The 25,473-nt window shown below is 35.4% G+C and overlaps 1 protein-coding gene across 1 annotated transcript in view; it reads right to left on the reverse strand.

Annotated features, from left to right (window-relative positions):
• HFM1 (helicase for meiosis 1) overlaps window positions 1-24,080 on the reverse strand; it is a 95,475-nt gene extending 71,395 nt beyond the window's left edge. The window contains exons 1-5 of the mRNA XM_037045528.1: window positions 24,010-24,080; window positions 18,613-18,725; window positions 17,306-17,618; window positions 3,114-3,376; window positions 2,805-2,843 (exon numbers count right to left, since the gene is read on the reverse strand). Of these exons, the coding sequence (XP_036901423.1) occupies window positions 2,805-2,843; window positions 3,114-3,376; window positions 17,306-17,618; window positions 18,613-18,725; window positions 24,010-24,080 (799 nt within the window). The remainder of the gene's footprint in view (window positions 1-2,804; window positions 2,844-3,113; window positions 3,377-17,305; window positions 17,619-18,612; window positions 18,726-24,009) is intronic.
• Between the last annotated feature and the right edge of the window lie 1,393 nt (window positions 24,081-25,473).

Here is a 25,473-nt window from a genome sequence, read left to right on the forward strand (position 1 = left end):
ACTTATTTTAGCAATTATATTTTTATTAAGATACACAAAAAATGCTGGATTGTGATAAATGTTCTCAGTAAAAGTTAAATGAGAACATATTACTTCTCTGATCAAATCCCCCATTTCTCTCAGAATATATAGCTACAAGGCCCTACATGATCTTGCCTCCTCACCTTCACCTCTACCTCTGTGTTTCTGACTTCATGTCCTACTACTCCTGACTGACCCATCTCCTCTACCTATATGGAATTCTTTTCTGTTCCTCAAAAACATCAGCCAAATTGTTCAAGCTGTTCTTCCTTTCATATTTCCTTGGGTGTTTCACTTCCTCCAATTACTTACATCTCACTTTCTCAAAAAGAGCTACACTAATTATATAATTCTTATCCTAAGTCCCTGATCTCAGCATTCCCATGCTAATCATCTTTACTCTGCTCCACTTTTTTCTTTCTCCCTATTACTCATTATCTTCTAAAATACCATATGATTTATTTATAGACTCACAATTGTTACCCTGTCTCCCAAGAATGTTAACTCCTCAAAGACAATGATTCACTGTCTGTTTTCTTAACTGACATATCCAAAATACCTGAACAGTGCCTGGCACACAGTAGCACCCAATTAATACATTTGCATTGATTAAGTCAAACAATTTACAAATTTTCATTTTACTTTCAGTTCTGCAGAATGTCAGAATATTTTTGACAAAACAAAATGTAATTTTCAAAAGTGTGTCAATCCATCAGCTTTGAAAGGAATCTCATTTTTCCTCCAAAATATGTCTCTTCCTATAAAATATTTATTTGTAACAAGCCCACATGTGGGCTGTCATGCTGGTTTTTCTCTCATTAGGTAGTTCCCCATCAGTTTACACTCACAAAAATGAATCTCTAATTCAGAGTAGATACAGAATCAATTTTTTACTCATGAGAAAACTCTGCTACTAACATCATTTATCATAACCATCAACACTTGATATCAAATTTTTCCTTTCGTTCAGCAAACTCTCAGCAGTGTCACTGTAATTATGTGTTATTACAGGTGGGAAGATGTCTTCAGAACTGAAAATGACAAGATTACTGTGGCAGCATCAAGCTGACCAAACTTCCATTGTCCCAAGGATTCAAATATAGTAAAATATTCAAAAATAAGCAGAAAATAAGTTATATCTCCAAACTATCAAATTATCATCAATAGTATTCAGCCTTCCATTTTAATTTAAATATACACTTGGAAAATATGAAGGGTAGCAGTTCTGTGAGTTTGACAGCAAATGAACTTTTTGAACAATACAGTGGACACAAAAGTAGACAATAGTCTTAATCAATTAAGAAACCTAAACAATGGAATCACTTCAGCTGTGCAAATACAGAACAAAGATCTTGAAAACTCTTCAAAAGTTACTGTCATAGTATGGCAAGTTCCAGTAAGGGATAAGAAGAATTTCCCATTGTGCGGATAACAAAATTAATTTTAAATGTTTACATTTCCTCTGTTCCTACCGTACTTTGATCACCACAGAGAAGAAAGTCTGGCAGGATTGGGACCATATGCTGAACAGGAGCACTAAAAGATGCTATGTCAGAAGTTATTACATGGTCATATGTAACCTTTTTATTGTCCCCTCCCCCCATTCTAATGCAATTCAATTATCTGCATTGGATACAACTCTTCACAAGGGATCGGGCAAGTGTTTTCTAACCAAAATTCAGCATTATCTCAGTCTGCAGAGTAGCTGGGATTGGAATCACTTTCCCCTAGATTTTTCTAGCTCAACTGCCCAATATCTAAAATTCATTTTGTTTTCCCAACTAGATCATAACTTTCTGTCAGTTCTAAGTGGCTTTCCCTAGCTTTTGAGTCACTAATTGTATCATTCTAAAGCACAAGTCTGATGATATAACTTGACCTGCTTAAAAATTCTGTGCATGATTCTCTTCATTGCTTAATAAATTTATTAAAACTAAACACAAAACCTCTTGACCATGGTATTCATGATGTTAAATGATCCGATCCTAAGATACCTATCCAACATTATTTCCTACTACCCATTTAATCATAACTTTCATTTCAACCAAACTGGAATGCTTGTTGTTTCCAAATATATTCCATACTTTACCCTCACCTTGCTCATGGACACACTTTTTCAAAAACACTTTTGTTACTTAATCTGGTTTTCTTTGTATTTTGAGATATGAAGATAAATAAGGCATGGTCCTTCCCTTCATGGAGTCCATAGGTCATAAGGAAATAGTCATATGACAACTAATGATTTCTAATAAAATAGAATAAGCATACTGTTATAGACATAACACACAGGGTATCAAAGAAGCTAAGAGGATGTTACCTCCAGAACACACATATGTACTCAAAATATGTAAATTAGATTATAGGTATAAACTGCAAATTAGGTTTTCAAAGACACTAGATTTGTAAAAATGTCCCCCAATCTACAGTATTCCACATTCTCATTCATTTCCCTTCCCTATGTTTATTCCAATATGTTTTTCTTCCCAAAGTATAGGAAATTATATCAACTTGTAAGTAAATATGCTAGAGACCAGCCAGTAACATAAACTCATTTCTGCACTTGTCACAGACTGGAAATAAACAGTTTACAAACTGGCACCAGACTACAGACCACTCTTTGAGTAGCACTATCACACATACTGAGTCTTTTAAATGAACCAAATATTCTCTTTTCCTTCTTTTTCTTGTTAACCAAAATAAACAGAGATAATGAAACAAAGTATTTAATAGTTATGATTTCAAATAAAAGCTACAGTAGTAAAATGATTTAATTTGAAGGATACGAATTTCTGTGATAGCTTTCAAATCATTTTCTGTTACTCCTAAAAAAAAAACCTACATACTTATATGGTATTTTAAAACTTTTCCATAAAAACGGTTTCAATAAAGTTCGCATAACTTTTTGTTGACAGCACAGTTAAAAATTTATACCACAGTTTAAGGTATAATGCAATATAATTAGGAAATGCAGACATTGCACATAAATAACCTATTCAAGTTTACTGTCTCTTTATATTACTCCTTATGTTAAGAAATAGAAACTAGACACTTTTATATACTTTTATAAACCAAGGAAAAAAGCAAAGAATTACCCTGAACTTCATGAGGCTGTGTAGCAATGGAAAAAGATGGTACTTTGAATACACCTCTGATTTCAGAATCAGGAAAAGCATCACTTGCTATAAACATGTTAACATCTGAATACTGATGTTTCTGCTTACTGTTGCTACATTTCCATGATTTCCCTTTGTTCATTTCTGTTTGGACAATTTCCCCTGGGCCAACATGAGAATCCAAGTTTGCAATGTCATTAGAATAAGCACTCCTATGCATATTGTCAGATATTTTAAACAATCTGCAAAAAAAAAAAAAGGAAAAACATGTAAAAACTAGCATAAAATTGGTCCCTTTAAAAATATCTGTAGATTATGGTTTATTCAAACACAAAAAGAATCATTCTCCTAAGATAGGACTTGTTAAATTTACCACTGAGTTTTGTCTTCACTTTCCTAAAACTCAGATAAATCCATTTGTGGTAGCCAGCCTCTGAGATAGCCCCAATGACCCTGGTCTCCTGGTATTTATATCTTTCTTTAGTCTCAAATCAGTACTAGCCTATGTATTAGTAGGACACTGTGGAAGTACAAGTGTGTGATTACCAAGGCTAGGTCATAAAAGACATTGTCTCTTTCACAAGATTTCTTGTATCGCTCACTCTGAGAGGAGCCAGCCACTAGCATATCATGAGAACATTCAGTCAATCCCATAGAGAGGCCCATCTGGACAGATACTGAGACATCTTGTCAGTAACCAGCACCCACTTACCAAAAACTATTCAGTAATCATTTTAATGTAAGAAATACTTCTTTACAAAGTTCTGGAAAATACAGGAAAGCAATCTTTATAATTACAACTTATCATATTAAACTGATCTAAAAACAATTTGCTCACAACAGTCCTAAGGGATGAAATGACCATTTAGGTTCCTAATACAGCACTCACATCTCATAATAGGAATGACTGCAGGTAACAGTCTTAAAGAATCGCAGTGGTCCCCAACCTTTTGGGTGCCAGGCACCAGTTTCATGGAAGACAATTTTTCCATGGATGTGGGGGTGGGGGTAGGTAGGGAGGAAGCAGAGCTCAGGTGGTAATGTGAACAGTGACCGCAGACAGGAGGAGGAAGATTGGGGGTCCTTGCCATAAGGAATGACACCCATGAAAGTACTATAAAAATATAGAACAGTTTCTAAATTACTTTTTATTAGTCTTTTTTAAAGTATTTTATTTAGTTTTTATCTTTAAAGGTGTCTCTTACAAAGAAATAATTATTGATTAGGGTAGAATAGGGAATTCTAAAGAAATTAAGAATTAAATAAACAACAAAGTCCTTCCATTCAGGAGTGCCCTAACAGGTGGTGTTCACTTTTCTAGTCATTTCTGTGTACACATGTGTGCCTGTGCACGTGTATGTTGAAATGTGTGCAGATACACATGTGTTTGAGCATGTGTGGGTACCAGTGTGCACATACGTGTATGTACACTTGTCGATCTTGGCAAGGAGGATTCTGGAACCTGATTTCCCCAGGGGTGGACACTGCTAGTCAATCTTCTTCCTTCTTCCCATTTTTCTATGGATGTGCATCAGAATTTTTAAAGAATCCCTGCTGTGGGACGTGGACAATTTTTCATTTTTCACTCCCATCACTGTACTGAAGGGAACATCTGCATCCATAAATCTTTTTTAGAACAAATCCCTATAAAGTGGTGATTCTGGGTCATAATTTTAAAGTGTTGCTCATGGTTTCTTATAACCATGTCCACTTTTTAAAAAACCATTTATTTACTTATCTATTTATTTATTTATTGAGAGAGGGGAAAGGAGGGAGAAAAAGAGGAAGGGAAACATCAATGTGAGACAGAAACATCCATCAGTTGCCTCTCACACATTCCCTGACTGGGGACAGAACTCACAACCTAGGCATGTGCCCTGATTGAAAATCAAACTGGGCCCTGGCTGGTGTAGCTCAGTGGATTGAGCACGGGCCTGTGAACCAGAGGATTGCGGTTCGATTCCCAGTCAGGGCACATGCCTGGGTTGCAGGCTGGTTCCCTGCAGGCCAACTCCCAGCAGGGGACGCACGAAAGGCAACCATACATTGATGTTTCTCTTCCTCTCTCCTTCCCTTCCCCTCTAAAGATAAATAAATAAAATATTTTAAAAAAAAAGAAAGAAAATCAAACTGGGCTGAACCTTTCACTTTTTGGGACAATGCCCAATCAATGAAGCCACACTGGTCAGAGACAACTGTGTCCACTTTAAGTCTTGTTTGGGACAGCAGTTGTGTGAAGACTCTAGGGCTGAGAACTTAGGAAGGAAGGGAGGAAGAGGAGCTGGGAGTGGAGGTGATTTACTACAAATCTTAATAACATGTTTCATGTAAGAACTAGTCTCTAAAAAACCAGAAAGAAATAAATGTATTTTAGAACAAACTGTATGATTGCATCCTCCAATGCCAGCAGTTCTATCTTTGAAGATATAAAATTCAAAAACAGAGGGTTAGTCTTAAATAATATATTAATAGTAGAATGCCATCATGAAATGGTATTGAGGAAAAGGAAGACACTTATGCCATAGGATGACTCCTCACCATATGTTGTGATGTAAGTTAAAAGCATAGATTTTGGCATCAGACAAACCTGAGTATAAACCTACAGCTCCTCCACTTTCTAGATGTGTGACTTTAGAGTCTGAAGTAGGTTTTCCAAACTACAAAAATTTTATTCACATTCTAGTTACCTAAGTTCTCTGAACCTCATTTTCTTCCTTTGGAATTTCCACTCCACAATTTCCCCTACGTCCTCAACTTCTTCATTCATTGTTATATTAATCCCTGGTTGTAATAAAAATATTGCTTTGCCATGGAAAACTCTTGCTCCTTAAAAAACTCAAGTGGAAACTACTAATTTTCCTACATCCAGTGTGCTTGGGGGTAGATCTGTGTCTTCTTCTCCCCAAATCTACATCATTATTTTTTTCATTCTTTCACAAAAGTTATCTGTCCTGTCTAGCTACACCACCTTGTAACCCTACACATGGCATATATCATATATCAACCTCTGGTCACTTTAGAATCTTTTCCTCTCAATTCCAAATTCTGACGTCATCTGGGTCACTTCAACATTCAGACAGACAACCCATTCAAAATTCTACCCTATCAGTTTCTCAGGCATTCATCTCCAGTGGCTTTCTCCCTCTCACAATCTGAGTCACTTACTCTCTCACCTTAGACCACAGGTGGCAAACACAAGGCCCTCAGGGCAAACCCAGCCCTCCTCATTGTCTTATCTGACCGGGCACATTGTTTCTACCCAGTGGCAGCAATGTACTCTCGCTTAACCGTTAAGGAGTAATTAATTACATTTATACAGTCCTAAAATTACATTCGGACCTTTGAAGGCAATGGCTGGCGAGGCTGATGTAGCCCCCAGTGAAAATGAGTTTGACACTCCTGCCTTAGACACTGTCATTATCCAGAATTGCTTCTCCTGTCCAATCAATCATTTTGATATATCATTTTCTGACTATAATCTCCTATCCTTTTAGCTTTTCTGCTCAAGGAACCACTTAAGTTAAAGAAAAACTTACTGTAAGTAACCTCTTTATTTTCTCCCAAAACACCTTCCCTTTCTCTTTCTCATCCACCTTTAATGAACTTAGAATTCACAACCTGTCTCTTCAACCACTCTCAAATAATATCCTCAATTCTGCTTCCCTTGATCCTATTTATCATACTTATCTTGCAAAACCTCAATCCTAGATGAAATTTACTTTAAAAAAATTTCAACCAAGCAGTGGAAACACTACCAAGAAAAGCACAACTATTAGGTAGATGAAAAATATTAAAATGTAGAGTAATCAGCAAAATTGCAGATATAAGATCAATATATAAAATAGTTGTATTTCTATATACTTGCAATGGTCAATCTGAAAAATAATTTTTAAATCCCACTTATAAGAGCATCAAAAAATAAAATACTTAGGAATAAATGTAACAAAATAAGTATAAGAGCAGTCTACTTAAAACCACAAAACATCACTGGAGAAAATAAAACAAATAAATGGAAAGATATCACATATTCACAGATTGGAAAACTTACTGTTATTAAGATAGTAATACTCCTCAAGTTGATCTTCAGATTCAACATAGTATCTATCAAAATCCCAGCTAGCTTCTTTGTAGAAATTGGCCCGCTTATCCTAAAATTCTTATGAAAATGCAAAGAACCTAGACTAGCCAAAACCAATCTTCAATAAAAGAACAAAGCTGGAGGGCTCACACTTCCCAATTTGAAACCTATTATAAAGCCAAAGCAATTGAGACATGAGGGATATGACAGTGTGGGATATATCCTATGCCAGGCATAAGGACATTGATCAATGGTATGGAATTGAGAGTCCAGAAATAAGCCTTTATGTGGTATAATGAGGAATATAAATTTGGTCTTTGTTTCTAGTTCCTGGCACAGAGTTCCTAAAACCTTAGGAATTTCCTGCGTGACAGGAGTGACAGAAGCATCTTTTATTATTCATAACAAGCCCTTTTCAATCATACCTGAGTTTATGCTAATGAAGTTTCAGGATGGGGGCTGATGCCACAAAGACAAAACCTCAATTACAGGTTTGAGACTTCCAGCAGAGACTTTCAATGACAGGTATGTGACTTAGATGTCACCACTGACCTCTAAGAAGGGGGTGGGGCTGGAGTTCAATCACCAGTGGCCAATAATTTAATCAATCATACCTATGTAATAAAACCTCCATGAATAAAAAAAAAGCAGAAATAACAGGGGTTCCTGAGAGTTTCTGGACTGATGAACACATCAAGGTACTGAGAGTGTAACACACTCAGAAAGGGCAAGGAAGCTCTGTGCACCCTCCCTCTCCACACGTTGCGTATGCATCCATTTTGCTGTTCCTAAATTGTATCCTTTATAATGAATTGGTAAAAGTAAGTAAAGTGTTTTTCCTGAGTTCTGTGAGTCATCTAGAAAACGAATGAACCTAATATGGGGTCATGAGAACCCCCAAATTTGTAATCTGCAAGGCAGAATTGTGAGTAACTTGGTACCCTATCTGTGGCTGGGATATGAAGTGGCACAGTCTTGTGGGACTAAAACCTTAATCTGTGGAATCTGACACTAACTAACTCTGGAGTTAGTGTGAAAATTTAATTATTGGTCACCCACTAGTATCAGAGAATCAGAGAATTGGTTGCATCAGAAAACCTTATATTCATGGTCAACTGACTGCCAATGAGGGTGCTATTGCACTCAATGGGGAAAAATTAGTTTTTTCAACAAATAATGCTGGAACAACTGGATATGTATATGTAAAAGCATGAAGTTAAACTCTTACCTTGCAACATATATACAAAAAAATTAACTCAAAATGGATCAGAGACCTAACTGTAAGAGCTAAAACTATAGAACTCTTAGAAGAAAATGTAGGAGAAATTTACATTATTAGAAGAAAATGTAACTCTTCACAACCCTGGATTAGGCAATGGATTCTTGAATACAACTTCAAAAGCCTAAGCAACAACAACAAAAAATTAGGTAAACTGGGCTTCACCAAAATTAAAACTTTCATACTGCTAAGGATACCAACAAAAAAGTGAAAAGCACCTGACTGGCATAGCTCAGTGGATTGAGTGCGGGCCTTCAAACCAAAGGATTCAGGTTCAATTCCCAGTCAGGGCACGTGCCTGGGTTGCAGGCCAGTTCCCAGCAGGGGACACGCGAGAAGCAACCATACATTGATATTTCTCTTCCTCTCTCCTTCTCTTCCTCTCTAAAGATAATTTTTTTTTTAAAAAGTGAAAAGCAACTCTCACAGTGTCAGAAAATATTTGCAAATCATATAGCTGATAAGGAAATTTTACCCAGAATATATAAAGAACTCTTGAAACACAATAATGAAAGAAAAAATAACCCAATTAAAAAACAGGCAAAGGATTAGAATATACATTACTCCAAAGAACATACACAAATAGCCAATGATCACATTCAAAGATGCCCAACATAATTAGTCATTAGGGAAATGCAATTCTAAACCACAGTAAGATATCATTTCACATTCACTATAATAAAAAAGACAAAAACGAAGGATAGCAAGGATGTGGAGGAATTGAAACTCTCATATATTGCTAATGGAATTTTAAAGTAGTGCAGATACTCTGGAAAACAATTTGGCAGTTTCTCAAAAAAGGTTAAATATAGAGTTACCATATGGCCCAGCAATTCCACTTCTAAGAATAAACCTAAAACAATTAAAACATATATTCACACAAAAACTTGTACATGAATGTTGACAGCAACATTATTCATAGTAGCCAAAAAGTGGTAACAACCCAAATGTCCATCAACTGATAGATGGATAAACAAATGTAGTATATCCATTCAATGGAATATTATTTGGCCATAAAAGGAATAAAGTAATGATACACAATAAAACATGGATGAATTTTCTATTACTGTAGTGATTAACTCTATTTGCTCACACGCTATACCTAGTTACTATCCTTTACTCTCACCTTACCTCAAAATCTGACCACCGCAACCTCACTACTTTCTAGATACAACTCACAAGCCTTCCCTTCCCAACAAGAGACTTATCTTCTGTCCATTCTTTCTTAAAAGGGGCAAGCTGGATCGAAGAGTATGGTTAACACTACACATAGCCGAAAGATTGTCTATTTCATCTCTACCAACTGTGACTGTAAACAACATAAAAAACTCTTCTGCTGTCATAAACCATTTTGCCTCCCCCTCCAACTGATCACACACGCACAAAAAAAGGAGTAGGTGTAAGCAGAGAACATCAAGATACCTGCAGGAGACTGAACCACTGAATTTCACAGGTATTCTACCACAGAAGTTCACACCATAAACCCAGGGAATCAGAACAGATCAATTTAAGAAGCCGAGACCAACAAGAAGAGTATCACAAACAATGGGAAGACAAAGAAACAATCCCCAAATGAAAGAAAAGGAGGAAGCCTCAGAAAGAATGTTAGATGAAATAGAGACAAGTCAACTATCAGATATTGAATTCAAAGCACTGGTTATCAGGAAATTCAAAGAGCTAATCACGAGCTACCAGAAACTACAGGGGAGCTACAATGAACTCTCTGCAAACTATACCAACATGAAAAAGGAAATAGAAACCATCAGCAAAGGCCAAGAGGAAATGAAGAATATAATTCTGGAACTGAAGAACACAGTAGAAGGTATGAGAAGCAGGACTGATGAGGCAGAAGATTGCATCAGTGAGTTAGAGGACAGAGTAGAAAGAATTTCCCAGACAGAACAAGTAAAGGAAATGAAACTCAGAAAGAATGAGGAGGGATTAAGAGAAATGCAAGACAATATGAAATGTAATAATATTCGAATAATAGGAATACCAGAAGGAGAAGAGAAAGAACAAGGGATAGAAAACCTATTAGAAAGAGTAATAATGGAAAATTTTCCTAATTTGATGAGAGAGAAATAGTCACACAAAACGAGGTATCACAGAGAATCCCAATCAGGTGGAACCCAAAGAGGCCTACTGCAAGACACATCATCATTAAAATGGCAAAATTCCAAGACAAAGAGAGAATCTTAAAGGCAGCAAGGGAGAAAAAGGAAGTAATATACAAGAGCCCCAATAAGGCTGGCTACTGACTTCTCAATGGAAACATTCCAAGCAAGAAGAGAATGGCAAGAAATACTCCAAGTAATGAGCAACAGAGGCCTACAACCAAGACTACTTTACCTAGCAAGGCTGTCAATCAAGATAGAAGGCCAAATAAGAGCTTCCAAGACAAAAGAAGTCTAAAAGCATATGCCTCCACCAAACCAGCTCTACAAGAATTACTAAAAGGGCTGCTTTAAGGAAAGGAAGGAAAAGAGAGATGGACAGGAACACAGGTACATAAATGGCAATGAATAAGTGACTTTCAATAATAACCTTAAACATAAATGGATTAAATGCTCCAGTCAAAAGACATAGAATAGCTGAAAGGGTAAGAAAGCATGACCCACACATATGCTGCCTACAAGAGACCCACCTCAGGTCAAAAGACCACCACAGACTAAAAGTGAAAGGCTGGAAACAAATTTTCCAAGCAAATGGACAAGAAAAAAAGCCGGGGTAGCAATTCTCATATCAGACAAAATAGACTTCAAAAACAGGGCCATAAAGAGAGACCCAGAAGGTCACTTCATAATACTCAAGGGAAGAATCCACCAAGAAGACATTAACATTGTAAATATATATGCACCCAACATAGGAGCACCCAAATATATAAAGAAAATCCTAGAGGACCTCAAGAAAGATATTGACAGCAACACAATTATAGTAGGGGATTTTAACACCCCACTGTCAAAAATGGACAGATCTTCCATACAAAATATCAACAAAGATATTGCAGCATTAAACGATACCCTAGAAATGGACCTAACTGATATATATAGAGCCCTTCATCCCAAAGAAGCTAAATACACATTCTTTTCAAATGCACACGGAACATTTTCCAAGATAGATCACATGATAGGACACAAAATGAGTCTCAATAAATTCAGGAAAATTGAAATCATACCAAGCATTTTCTCTCATCACAAGGGACTGAAATTGGAAACCAACCCCAAAGGAAAAAACCCAAAACACCCAAAAGCATGGAGACTGAATGGTATGCTATTAAACAACCAATGGGTCAAGATTAAAATTAGGGAAGAAATCCAAAAGTTTCTGGAAACAAATGAAAATGAACTCACAACAACCCAAAACTTATGGGACACAGTGAAGGCAGTCCTGAGAGGGAAGTTCATAGCAATACAGGCTTACCTAAAGAAGATAGAAACATTTCAAACAAACAACCTAACCCAACGCCTGCAAGGACTCTAGGAACAACAACAAAGACAACCCAGAGCTAGTAGAAGGAAGGAAATAACCAAGATCAAAGCAGAATTAAATGACATAGAGACTAAAAGCACAATTCTAAAGATCAATGAATCCAGGAGTTGGTTTTTTGAAAAGATAAACAAAATAGACAAACCTTTAAGTAGGCTCATTAAGAAAAGAAGAGAGAGGACACAAATAAACACAATCAGAAATGAAAGAGGAGAGATTACAACTGATACCACAGAAATAGAAAGGATTGTAAGAAATTACTATGCGGAACTGTATGCCAAGAAATTTGAAAACCTGGGTGAAATGGACAAATTTCTAGAAAAATATAATCTTCCAAAACTCAATGAAAAAGAAGCAGAAAACCTGAACAGGCCAATAACAGCAAATGAAATTGAAGAAGTAATCAAAAAACTCCCATCACACAAAAGCCCTGGGCCAGATGGTTTCACAGGAGAATTCTACAAAGCTTTTAAGGAAGAGCTAACCCCTATTCTTCACAGACTATTCCAAAAAATCCAAAAGGAGGGAAAACTCCCCAACTCTTTCTATGAAGCCAGCATCACCCTAATCCCAAAGCCAGATAGAGACACAACAAAGAAAGAAAATTACAGACCAATATCACTGATGAACATAGATGCTAAAATCCTCAACAAAATATTGGCAAATCGCATCCAACAATATATCAAAAAGATCATACACCACGACCAAGTGGGATTCATCCCGGGGATGCAAGGATGGTTCAATATACGCAAATCAATAAATGTAATACACGAAATAAACAAAAGCAAAGACAAAAACCACATGGTCATATCAATAGATGCGGAAAAAGCTTTTGATAAGGTACAACACCCATTTATGATAAAGGTACTCAGCAAGGTGGGAATAGAGGGAACATTCCTCAATATAATAAAGGCCATATATGAAAGACCTACAGCCAACATCATACTCAATGGGCAAAAACTAAAAGCTTTTCCACTAAGATCAGGTACAAGACAAGGTTGCCCACTTTCACCACTTCTATTCAATATAGTATTAGAAGTTCTAGCTGCAGCGATCAGACAAGAAAAGGAAATAAAAGGCATCCAAATCGGAAAGGAGGAAACAAAACTGGCATTGTTTGCAGATGACATGATAGTGTACATGGAAAACCCTATAGCCTCTACCAAAAAACTGCTGGAACTAATAAATGAATTTGGCATAACAGCGGGATACAAAGTTAATATCCAGAAATCAAAGGCATTTTTGTATACCAACAATGAAGCAGCAGAAGCAGAAATCAGGAAAAAAATCCCATTCGATATAGCAAAAAGAAAAATAAAATATCTGGGAATAAACCTAACCAAGGAGGTAAAAGACCTGTATGCAGAAAACTACACAACACTGAAGAAAGAAATCAAGGAAGACACAAATAAATGGAAACATATACCGTGTTCATGGATTGGAAGAATTAACATCATCAAAATGTCCATACTACCCAAAGCAATTTACAGATTCAATGCAATACCTATTAAAGTACCAATGGCGTATTTCACAGACATAGAACAAACACTTCAAAAATTTATATGGAACCAGAAAAGACCCCGAATAGCTGCTGCAATTTTGAGAAAGAAGAACAAAGTAGGAGGGATCACAATACCTGATATCAAACTGTATTACAAGGCCACTGTAATCAAAACAGCCTGGTACTGGCACAAAAACAGGCACATAGACCAATGGAATAGAACAGAGAGCCCAGAAATAAACCCAACTCTCTACAGTCAATTAATATTCGACAAAGGGGGCAATAACATAAAATGGAGTAAAGACAGCCTTTTCAACAAATGGTGTTGGGAGAACTGGACAGCTACATGCAAAAAAATGAAACTTGAGCACCAACTTACACCATACACCAAAATAAATTCAAGGTGGATAAAAGACTTAAATATAAGCCGTGAAACCATTAAAGCCCTAGAGGAGAGCATTGGCAAGAAAATCTCAGATATTCCACGCAGCAATATTTTTACTGATACGTCCCCTAGAGCAAGGGATATAAAGGAAAGAATAAACAAATGGGATCTCATCAAAATTAAAAGCTTCTGCATGGCTAAGGAAAACAGTATCAAGATAAAAAGAGAAGCAACTGTTTGGGAAAACATATTTGCCAATGATACCTCAGACAAAGGTTTAATCTCCAAAATATACAAAGAACTCACTCGACTCCACTCAAAGAAGACAAGCAACCCAATTAAAAAATGGGCAGAGGACTTGAACAGACACTTCTCCAAGGAAGACATACAGAGGATCCAGAGACACATGAAAAGATGTTCAATATCGCTAGCTATCAGAGAGATGCAAGTTAAAACCACAATGAGATACCACTTTACACCAGTCAGAACGGCCATCATAAACAAAGCAACAAACAACAAGTGCTGGAGAGGTTGTGGGGAAAAGGGGACTCTAGTTCACTGTTGGTGGGATTGCAGACTGGTACAACCACTATGGAAAACAGTATGGAATTTTCTAAGAAAACTAAAAATGAACATGCCTTTTGACCCAGCAATTCCACTGTTAGGAGTATATCCTAAGAACACTGAAACACCAATCCAAAAGAACCTATGCACCCTGATGTTCATAGCAGCACAATTTACAATAGCCAAGAGTTAGAAGCAACCTAGATGCCCATTGGTAAATGACTGGATCAAAAAACAATGGTACATTTACACAATGGGATTTTATGCAGCAGAAAGAAAGAAGGAGCTCCTACCCTTTGCAACATCATGGATGGAAAGCATTATGCTGAGCGAAATAAGCCAGGCAGTGAAAGACAAATACCATATGATCTCACCTTTAACAGGAATCTAAACAGCAAAACAAACAAGCAAGCAAAATATGACCAAAGACAGTGAAATACAGATCAGGCTGACAGGCACCAGAGGGGAGAGTGGAGAGACTCACAGGGAAAAAGGGGAAGGATTCACATGAACAAGTATAAAGGACACATGGACAATAACTAAGGTGGGGGGTGAAAATGGGAGGGAGGTGGGGAGCACTGGGGGGCACAGCTGGGAATATAAGACAGAAAACTGTACTTGAACAAGAATTAAATAAAAATAATAAAAAAGAAAGAAAAAACATGGATGAATTTTGAAAATGTATGCCAAGTGAATGAAGCCAAACACAAAAATCAGATATTTAATTATCCCACTTATATGAAATGTCTAGAATAGCTATATCAATAGAAACAGAAAGACTTGTGACTGCCAGGACTGTGGGGAGGAGAGGAATGGAGAGTAACTGTTAATGAGTATAGAGTTTCACTGGAAGAAATTACAGTGTTTCAAAATTAGATAGTAATGATGGTTGTAAAACTCTGAATACTTTTAAAACCACAAACTGTACACTTCAAAAGGTAAATTTTATAAGTGAATTATATCTTAATAAAGCTGTGTCAAAATATTCACAGACATCAATCTCAACTGAGCCCTTTACACTAACAATCCTACCATTATTCTAATTAGATTGCATTCCCATTCCCCCCAACTGTTTCTCATTTTTCTCATACTTGCTCATTACCTCCACTTTTCCCCTCAAGCTCCACAAATGATCTCATCTCTTATGTCATAGAGAAAACAAAAACTAACAACTAGATCTCTTCTGAATCATAAATTCAAATATCCAATTGTTTTTTGGGGTAATTTATAAGCACCAAAGATCAAATGTCCAAATCTGTGCTCATCTTTCCCAAAACATGTTCTTCCTTCAGTTTGGTATATTATGAAAGGGCACTACCATCCTTAATCATTCCGGCTCAAACCAGAACCTAGAAGTTGGATCTTATATCCAATAATCATTTAAGTCCTGTGGCATTCGATCTTCTAAATAATTCTGAACTCTCTCATTCCTACTACCACAATCCTACGTCAGGCTACCATTCTCTTACCTAGACTAATAAAATAACCTTCCAAGTGGCCCTTCAGAATGTATTCTAGCTCCCTTCTAATTCATCATACTGGGGCCACAGTAGACTTTAAATAAAAAGAGAAATCTAATTTTACTGCTCTGCTTAAAACCAAGACCTTGTCCAATGGTTCCCAAACTTTACTGTATATAACAATCTTCGAAAAAATGTGTTGAAAATGAAGATGCCTTGGTGACATCCCACCCTTCATATAGACTGTGATTCAGTAAGGCCAAGGTAGTATCCAGGAATTCAAATTTTTAATAAGCATTCTAGGCGATTCTTTTGCAGTAGATCCATGGGTCACAGTTTAAGAAACACTGCCTTATGGAAAAGTATAAAATGTTTACCCTGGCCTACAATACTATGAATGACTTGACCCCTCCATATCTAACCTCTCAGCTTTCTCTCTTACTTTAAAAAAAGGAAATTTTTCAAAAATAGGCCAGGCATTGTACTAGCTTAGGACTTCTGTACACACTACTCTTTTTGTCTGGAACATACTCCTTTATTTGCATTTAATTTCATTCTATTCTTCCTTAAAGTTAAGTTTAAATACCACTTCTTCAGGAAAGCATCCCCTGACAGTCCAAAGCAGATTAGGTCCCCATGTTATATGCTCAAACAGCAGTTCTCAAAGGATAGTAGAGTCTATTTCAGGGAGTTCATAAGATCAAAATTATTTTCATAATACTACTAAGGCATTACTTGCCTTTTTCTCACTCATTCTCTCACTAGTTAACATGGAGTTTTCCAGAGGCTCCAGGTTGTGTGGCATTACAACAGATTGAATACAAAAGCAAATATGAGAATCCAAGTATATTAAGCCAGAAATTAAAAACATTTGCAAAAACATAAAACACCACCACTCGTCTCACTAAATTATTTTTTTGTTTTAGAAAATAATTATTTTTAATAAAATACACTGTTTAGATTAACAACTGTTTATTATTTTAAAATGAATTAGTAAATAAGTATTTTTTAAATGTTTAGCTTTAATTTCTAATATGGTTAAGCATTAATTTTTAAATATTAAAAATAGCCCATATAAACAAAGACCCTTTGAAAATGCTTAATCATTTTTAAGTGTAAAGGGGTCATAACAACATAAAGTTCGAGAACCTCTGCTCTAACCATATTCTTCATGAAAAATAATTGTTGTACTATTATTTTTAATTATTTACTATCAGTCCTTCCCCCATTAAATTGTAAACTCTTCTAAAGCAAGAACCTATGACTAGAATCCCAAAGTTAACAGAATGTCTGGCTCATAATAGACTCTATTTCTTACTGGTGTTTTTCTCATTCAGATTAAAACATATTTCATACTTTTGGACAAACACATAGCTATTCAACTTTATCACTGAATGTTATTTCATTTAATTAATTACCTTTTTCGGCAGACTGATGCACTCTCTCCTTTTTCTTCTGCAGAATTAATTAATTTTGTGTCATCCGGAATATTTTTCTCAGGTGCTATCTCAGTGCCAAAGTGATTTTTGAATTTCTGAGAAGAACCATATGTCAGCTTGCCAGAAACATGTGATAAACCATTTTTATCTGTCCCTCCAAAATTTACACCATCTTCTCCATAATTATTAGAGGGAAAGGCAAATTGGAATTTTTGTGTTGGTGAAATATAATTTGTGCTTTCATCAGTTATCTTTAAATTTGATGTTAACATTTTTTGCCTCTTTCCCATACCTACAAAAATGGAATATGTTAATTACTACATGTTCTCCATGGAATCAAATTTTCAAAACAATAATGAAAAATTTAATAAAAAATTTCAAAATTTTATAAGTAATTATAAAGATTTTAAAATTTATGTAAGTAATTTATATACGGAAATATAATGACCAGCCATATATAATGTCAATGAATATAATTCAGTATTGAAATACACAATATTTTAACTTTGATATTGCCTCTAAAATCAAGATAAAGGAATGCTTTCATCAAGGTGACAAATTTGTAAAGGTTTCTTCAAAGATATTTTATTAATACAAGCATCTTTGAGAGGCTGAGGAGGAAGCTTACTAGGGCTTAAATTTGCTTTACCATACACACACACACACACATATAACACAATTTTATATATATAAAATTCTGTATACTCTTTGGTACATAAAAGAGAATATACATTTGCATTTATAAGTATATAAATTATGAAGCTCAATAATATAATGTACATGCATGAACCACATGAACCCACCACTCAATTTAAAAAGACAAATTCTGCCAACAATATTACATTAGACCACATATACTGTTTGAGTGTACTTGTTTTTTAGCTTCATAAAATGATGGTATCAAACTACATACGATCATCTCCATCTTGTCTTTTTCACTCAATATATTTCAGAAATCTGGTTTCTTAAACCAAAGAATTATACCTTTGGTAAAGAACAAGACAAAAACTAAATAGCAATGATAGTTTTAATGGTAAGAGGAGACAAAACTCAAAGAACAATAAAATGGTTATATATTATATTATATGCATATAATATGCATATGTATGCATACGCATATATAGAGACGGAAAATGTTCTAGATTTTCAGAGTTGGTGAGCACTATTCTGAATAAGTCTGTAACTTTCATCTTATCCCATTAAAAATAAAAGAAATTAACATTTTAATGTTACTAAATTTTTTTACATTGCGTAGGTTTGGCTTCACAACAAACATGATAATATACCTAATGGTTTATGATTTTCTATTTCTTCTTCTAATGTCTGAGTATCTGGAATTTCTGAAACCAATGGAGCAGGTGGGGGAAACCAATCCAATGATTTTCCATTGTCTGAATAGCTATATAAAATATAAAAATGTAAATATACATGTTAATAAGATAATAACATCAGGAACTATATATTTATCAATTAAACACCAATCACAGGCTCTTAAGTATCCTATAAACTTAATGTGTTAACTTTAATTTACCCCAATATAGCAGTGCTCTTGATTTTTTTTCCTTATGACATTACTGTGTGATTGAAATTACTATGTGAAATATGCTACATAAATAATGGCTTTAACTCCATCTCCTCTTCTCCAATTCAAATGCTTTTGGACAGGAATCTTAAATATGTTCCAGTATTTGTTTAAAAGCAGTAAATCATTCTGAAATTTTAGGACCTTAACAAGTGACAATTACTTTTGACATACCTCATGATTAATCATGGATCATCAGTGTAAAAGACACCATTACTAGTATTCTAGAGTATTCCTAAAGAACTATTACAAATCAGTGTTCTAACTCAAGTATTCTTGGCCCAGAACCATCTGAAAACCACAGAAAATCCAAGAAAAGAGTTGAAACTCACAATCACTTTGTACTTTCAGTAATTGATGAGATTTTTGCCATCCAGTTGGCATTGGTAACTACCCCCTTATCTTTCACCTGTTACCCTACTAACAGATAACGCTTTAATGTTTTCTTCCAATCAAAGATGGCTCGTCTTTCATGAGAACAAAAAGATAAGTGTTAGGTGATAGGAAATGAAGTTGAGAAAAGCACCACATGTAATTCCTATGCCGAGACTCAAGAATTTTATGATTTCTTATCTCTTCATTTAGAATTTCAAACTCTTAAAAGTGAGAGACTTAGTCTTCTACTTTTTTGCATCTCATAGCACCCAACATATAGTTACTGTGGCTATATTTTCCAAATCAAAAATCTACAACACATTATCTGACTTTGTCTGATTGTCTGACAAAAGGCCAAAGCATTTGCTGCAAATCAAAACAACACTAAGATACCACCTCACACTTGTCAGAATGGCTGTCATCAATAAATCAACAAACCAGTGTTGGCGAGGATATGGAGGAAAGGGAACCCTAGTGCACTATTGGGTGGGAATGCAGATTGGTACAGCCACTGTGGAAAACAGTATAGAGTTTCCTAAAAAAAATTAGAAGTGGAACTGCTTTATGACCCAGTAATTTTACTTCTGGGTATATATCCAAAGAAACCCAAAACACTAATTCTAAAGAATATATGTACCCCCATGTTCTTTGCAGCATCATTTACAATAGCCAAGACATGGAAGTACCCATCAATAGACAAGTAGATTTAAAAAGTTGTGGTACATATAAACAATGGAATATCACTTGTCCATTAAAAAGAATGAAATCTTACCTCTTGCTACAGCATGGATGGACCTAGAGGGTGTTATACTAAGTGAAATAAGTCAGACAGACAAAATAAATACCAGAGTTTCATGTGGAATCTGAAGAACAAAATAAAACCAAGAAATTGGACACAGTTTCATGGATACAGAGACCTCCTGACTATGTGGTGAAGTTCTGGGGAAACCAGGAACAAGCTTCCAATGGTTCTCTGTGATAACCCAGGATGTGCTTAATTCCGCCCAGAAGCACATTGTGAAATGATACCAATGAGGGAAGTTCACTAGAGTCTCCATGCCCAGGACTTTTTATTGGGGACTAGTCACTTGGGTATTCCCTCTCTGACACATTCTAGATTCCCAGAAGCAAAGCAAATGTTCAGAATAAACCATATTGTATAAACTGTAAGCCACTCTGTTATCAGTCAATGGTGGGAAACTTCAACTCCAGCCAAAAGCATCTGGCAAGCAGGCCTTTTCAAGGGTAACAATGTAGGCCTAATATATTAACTCTTCTGCACAGTGACTACTCCAGAAAATCCAAGAAAGCTGTTAACAAGAAACAAAAATAAACACACATCTAGCTCTACTGCTCAGCCTTCCCATAAAGTCATATCTTCATGATTTCCCTATTTTCCAGAGATGCCATCATTTCCCCAGCCACTCAGAACCAAACCGCAGTATAATTTTTTACCCAGTATATACAGACACTACCAGGTCTTACTGCACCTTGTACATTTTCTTGAATTCATCATTTTCTTGTATTTCTACTGTCACTCTAGTAATCAAGGCTCTAGTCAACTTGTATTTGGTTGATAACAACTGGTCTCACCACCTCCAGGCTTTCTCTCTAATATAATTTACACACTCCTATCACATTAATTTGGAATTGTTTTTCATCATATTATTCCATTCAAAATCCCTCAGTGGTATCTGAATAATGCCAAATTTCCAAGTAGCCCAAGACCACCTTACAGTTTTAACTCTCCTACATGTGGCTTATAGTCCAGACCAAAGTGAACTATGTGTATACAGATAATACACTCTGTCTCTCCTCATTTTTATTAAAAAATGTTTCCTTTACTCAGCTTGTTCCTGTACCTAACCCTACCATCATATCTACCTATAGAAGTTCAACTGTTTTATTCACTCAGTCCACTGAACGATTATTTACTGAGAACTGTCAGGCACTTTCCTAGGCACTAGAACATACATTAATTTAAAATCTAGCTCAAATTCTACCTTTACGAAATCTCCCTGGTTCTCTAAGGTTTTCTTCTCCCTTACCTCTCCTTGTTATTTGAACCTACCATGTTTATCACAATCCTCCTTGTAGTGATAATAGAAAGATGGCTGATAATAGATAAGCAGATAAATAGATCTACTACCTCCTCTAGATTGCAAATGTTTAAGGGCCTTGCTTTTCTCAAAAATATATTTATTGATTATGCTATTACAGTTGTCCCATTCCCCCCCCTTTATTCCCCTCCACCCTGCACACCCCCTCACATCCATATTCCCCCTCCCTTAGTTCATGTACATGAGTTGTACATATAAGTCCTTTGGCTTCTACATTTCCTATAGCATTCTAAACCACCACCCCCATGTATTTTATACCTACCATTTACAGTACTTATTCCCTGTACCATTTCCCCATTCCCACCTCCCCTACCCCTCTGATAACTCTCCATGTAATTTCCATTTCTGTGATTCTGTTCCCGTTCTAGTTGTTGGCTTTTGGGTGTGTTTTTTAGGTTTGGTTATTAATAGTTGTGAGTTTGTTGTCATCTTACTGTTCATATTTTTATCTTCTTTTTCTCAGATAAGTCCCTTTAATATTTCATATAATAAAGGTTTGGTGATAATGAACTCCTTTAACTTGATCTTACCTGGGAAGCACTTTATCTGCCCTTCCATTCTAAACGATAGCTTTGGTAGACAGAGCAATCTTGTATGTAGGTCACTGCCTTTCATGACTTGGAATGCTTCTTTCCAGCCCCATCTTGCCTGCAAGGTTTCTTTTGAGAAATCAGCTGATAGTCTCATGGAAACTACCTTGTAAGTAACTGTCTCCTTTCCTCTTGCTGCTTCTAGGATTCTCTCCTTATCTTTCATCTTGGCTAATGTAATTATGATGTACCTTGATGTGTGCTTCCTTGAGTCCAACTTCTTGGGACTCTCTGAGCTTCCTGGACTTCCTGGCAGTCTATTTCCTTTGCCAGATTGGGGAAATATTGGATCATTTCAAGTTGTCCTGGAGATTCCTAAGCCTTTCCTCATTTTTTTGAATTCTTGTTTCTTCATTCAGTTCTGGTTGAATGTTTCCTTCTTCCTTCTGGTCCACAACGTTGATTTGAGTCCCAGTTTCCTTCACTTCACTGTTGGTTCCCTGTACATTTTCCTTTATTTCACTTAGCATAGCTCTCATTCTTTCCTCTATTTTGTGACCATACTCAACCAATTCTGTGAGCATCCTGATTACCAGTATTTAGAACTGTGCATCTAATAAGTTGGTTATCTCTTCGTTGCTTAGTTGTATTTTTTTCTGGAGTTTTGATCTGTTCTTTCATTTGGGCCCCCTTTTTTTTGTCTAGGTGCCCTGTTACGTAATAAGTGGCAGAGCCTTAGGTATTCACTAGGGCAGGGCAACCCACATTGCTGCATTGTAGAAGGGGTTCAAGAGGGAACAATGCTGCTTGTTCACTAAGGGTCTTGTTTCTATTCCCATTTATATGGACAGTACTGAACACAGTGCTTTGTACAATTAGGCATATTATATAATAAATGTTTGTTGATTCAATTCCATGGCTTTTAACACATAGAGAGTCATGTCCAAGATCCTCATTCTGGCATTTAACCTTTATCCTTAGCTTACTTTTCTAGTAATATCTCCCACTGCTTTTTTATCCCATTATGAATATTCTATTCCAGAAAACTTCTCTATACACTATCCCCTAAAAATACTATGAATCATCCCATCTTCCCTCTTTTTCTCTTGCTGCTACACTCTGCCTTCAAATGCCCCCCTTCTTCTTCTTTTTATCAAATCTTCCTCAAGTTTCCTACCACTACTATAATGTGTGACCTGATCACTCTGGTCCAAGTTTTCTTCCAAATCTAAAATTTCATTATATTAATATATGTATATATGTGTGTGTATGCACATATATATATATGTGTGTATATATAAGCATATATCTATATGCTTATTATTTGCCATGCACTCTTTTTTTGACTTTGTATTGTTAGAATGCCAAACATATGTTCCAATTTGCCCAGACCAGTCCTGATTAACTCTGGTTGTCCCATTTGGATGCAACTCTTTCACCCTTAAAAGTGTCTCAGTATAAATGATAAATTACATGCTCACATTATTTATTAATGAAATTTATGTAGCTGTGTTTAATTTCCTCAAGTAGATTTTAAGGGGTTTTTTAAAGCAAAAGTCTGCTTCAACCTTTTTATATTCCTTCTAGCATTCAATAAATACTTGAATTAATATTTAAATGAATGAAAGAATAAATGAAGCCTGCAATTTATTCAATGCTTCATTTTGAAAGGGTAATACAAATGAAAAAATATACAGAAGTGTTAGAATTGAGAGCAATACACATGTGAAAACCCATAAAAGACAATTCTCCATTCTTATATTACCCTTTCTGTTTTTAAAATGTGTCACCATTTCTTCTAGTCTTTACCTTAGCCAAAGATAATTGGAACAGAAATTCAAATAAATAAAAGCCAAATAGGCAAGACTCTATTTTTTAAATTATAACATATAAGATGTTAAACTTCAGCTACTCCCTTATACCTGAGTTTCAAGTTTATCAAACATATACCTAAAACATCATTCTGTTTATCCCTATTTTTAACATATATTTACCATAAGAAAATTAAAATCCCTTAAAAATTAAAAAAATGCCTAAAACAATATACTTTGTTATCATTCTTTAAGGCAGACTTACTTTTCAGCTTCATCCAGTTTTTCAAAAAACAAATTATCCAAAGAAAAAAAGGAGTCATTTGATTTTGACATACTAAAAACTGGACTTCTTCATAAATCTAAAAAATATAGAAAAAGCAGTTTATATTTATAAAAATGTAGAACATTTCTACATAAATGATAATCATAAATTTCCCAGAATAAACACAGACTACCTCCCCAGCTGTATCTTCTGCAACTTTCTCCAAAGCGCCTCAATATTCAAATACATTATTCTCTGTCTTCCCTCATTCATGATTCCACACTTGTACCCCTCTCTTCATATTGCACAAATGCTTAGAATGTGTTTTCTTTCATTCTCTACCTGGCAAATTTCTACCCATCCTTCACAGTATAGGTCAAGTGTCATTTATCTTTCAACAATTTCTCTGAATTTTTCCTCTTACCCAAGAGAGAATTGATCACTCCTTTTGGGCTTTTATAACACTTTGTTCATAACATTATTTTTAGTGCATTTTATTGTGAATGTGTGTGTCTCTAACATACAGTATTTACACATGCAGTTACTTGCTTCAAAATATAGGCAGAGAAGTCAGAGGTATTGACAAAACAAGACTGTAATCATTTGATAATTGATAAAGTTATGTACTAGTATGTGGAACTCACTATAATGCCCTATGTATGTATGTTTGAATTTTTCCAAAATAAAAAATCACATATTTAACATATAGATGTGTGTTTACATTCATATTACATAACAAATGTTTATCTTCTATTTTTTAAAATAATTTTTACATTCAGTGATGTTATCTAAAGGCTAAAAACATTCAGCATTGGCTCCTTAGACTATGATAAAAATGCAGGACACAAAAAAGCCTCAAATTTGATAGGAGACATTAGAAACATTTCTACACACATATATTGCTTCCATCACATTGCAACTCTTACCCCTGCACATGAACACTCCATGACAATTTTTTTCTAAATTCTGAAATGCAGAAGAATATTCTATATAACAAAACACAAATCAGACGCACATATCATAAAACATAAATCACAATTCTATTTATTCTGATAATATATTGCAAATCTCTCCTTAAGCTAGAAATTAAAATCAAAGAAACTATAATAGCCCCATCTCGTGGAGAAATGCATATTACCAAATCAGATTATGTCCCTCCAAGTTTCAATCTTCTGTGATGTGGAATGAAACACATGTGGGAGTATGTAGAGGAGGGAGGAATGTTTCCACATGCAGTCCTTGAAAAAAATGCTACCAAGAGGGCTACATTTCGGTATACTTCATATTGAGAGGTTTTTCATTCTTTTATTGTTTTTTCCCCTTCCACCTGTTTAACTTAATTGCTCTCTTCATTTTTCTCAATGCATTAATCAGTCACCAACAAAAAGAAATAGTAAAATACAAACTAGAATAGAAACATTACGCACTATTTTAGCTCTGATGCACCCCTGTTAACAAAAACAC

Source organism: Sturnira hondurensis, unplaced genomic scaffold, assembly GCF_014824575.4.
Source record: "Sturnira hondurensis isolate 20B ecotype Veracruz unplaced genomic scaffold, ASM1482457v3 Scaffold0004322, whole genome shotgun sequence".
NCBI lineage: Eukaryota > Metazoa > Chordata > Mammalia > Chiroptera > Phyllostomidae > Sturnira > Sturnira hondurensis.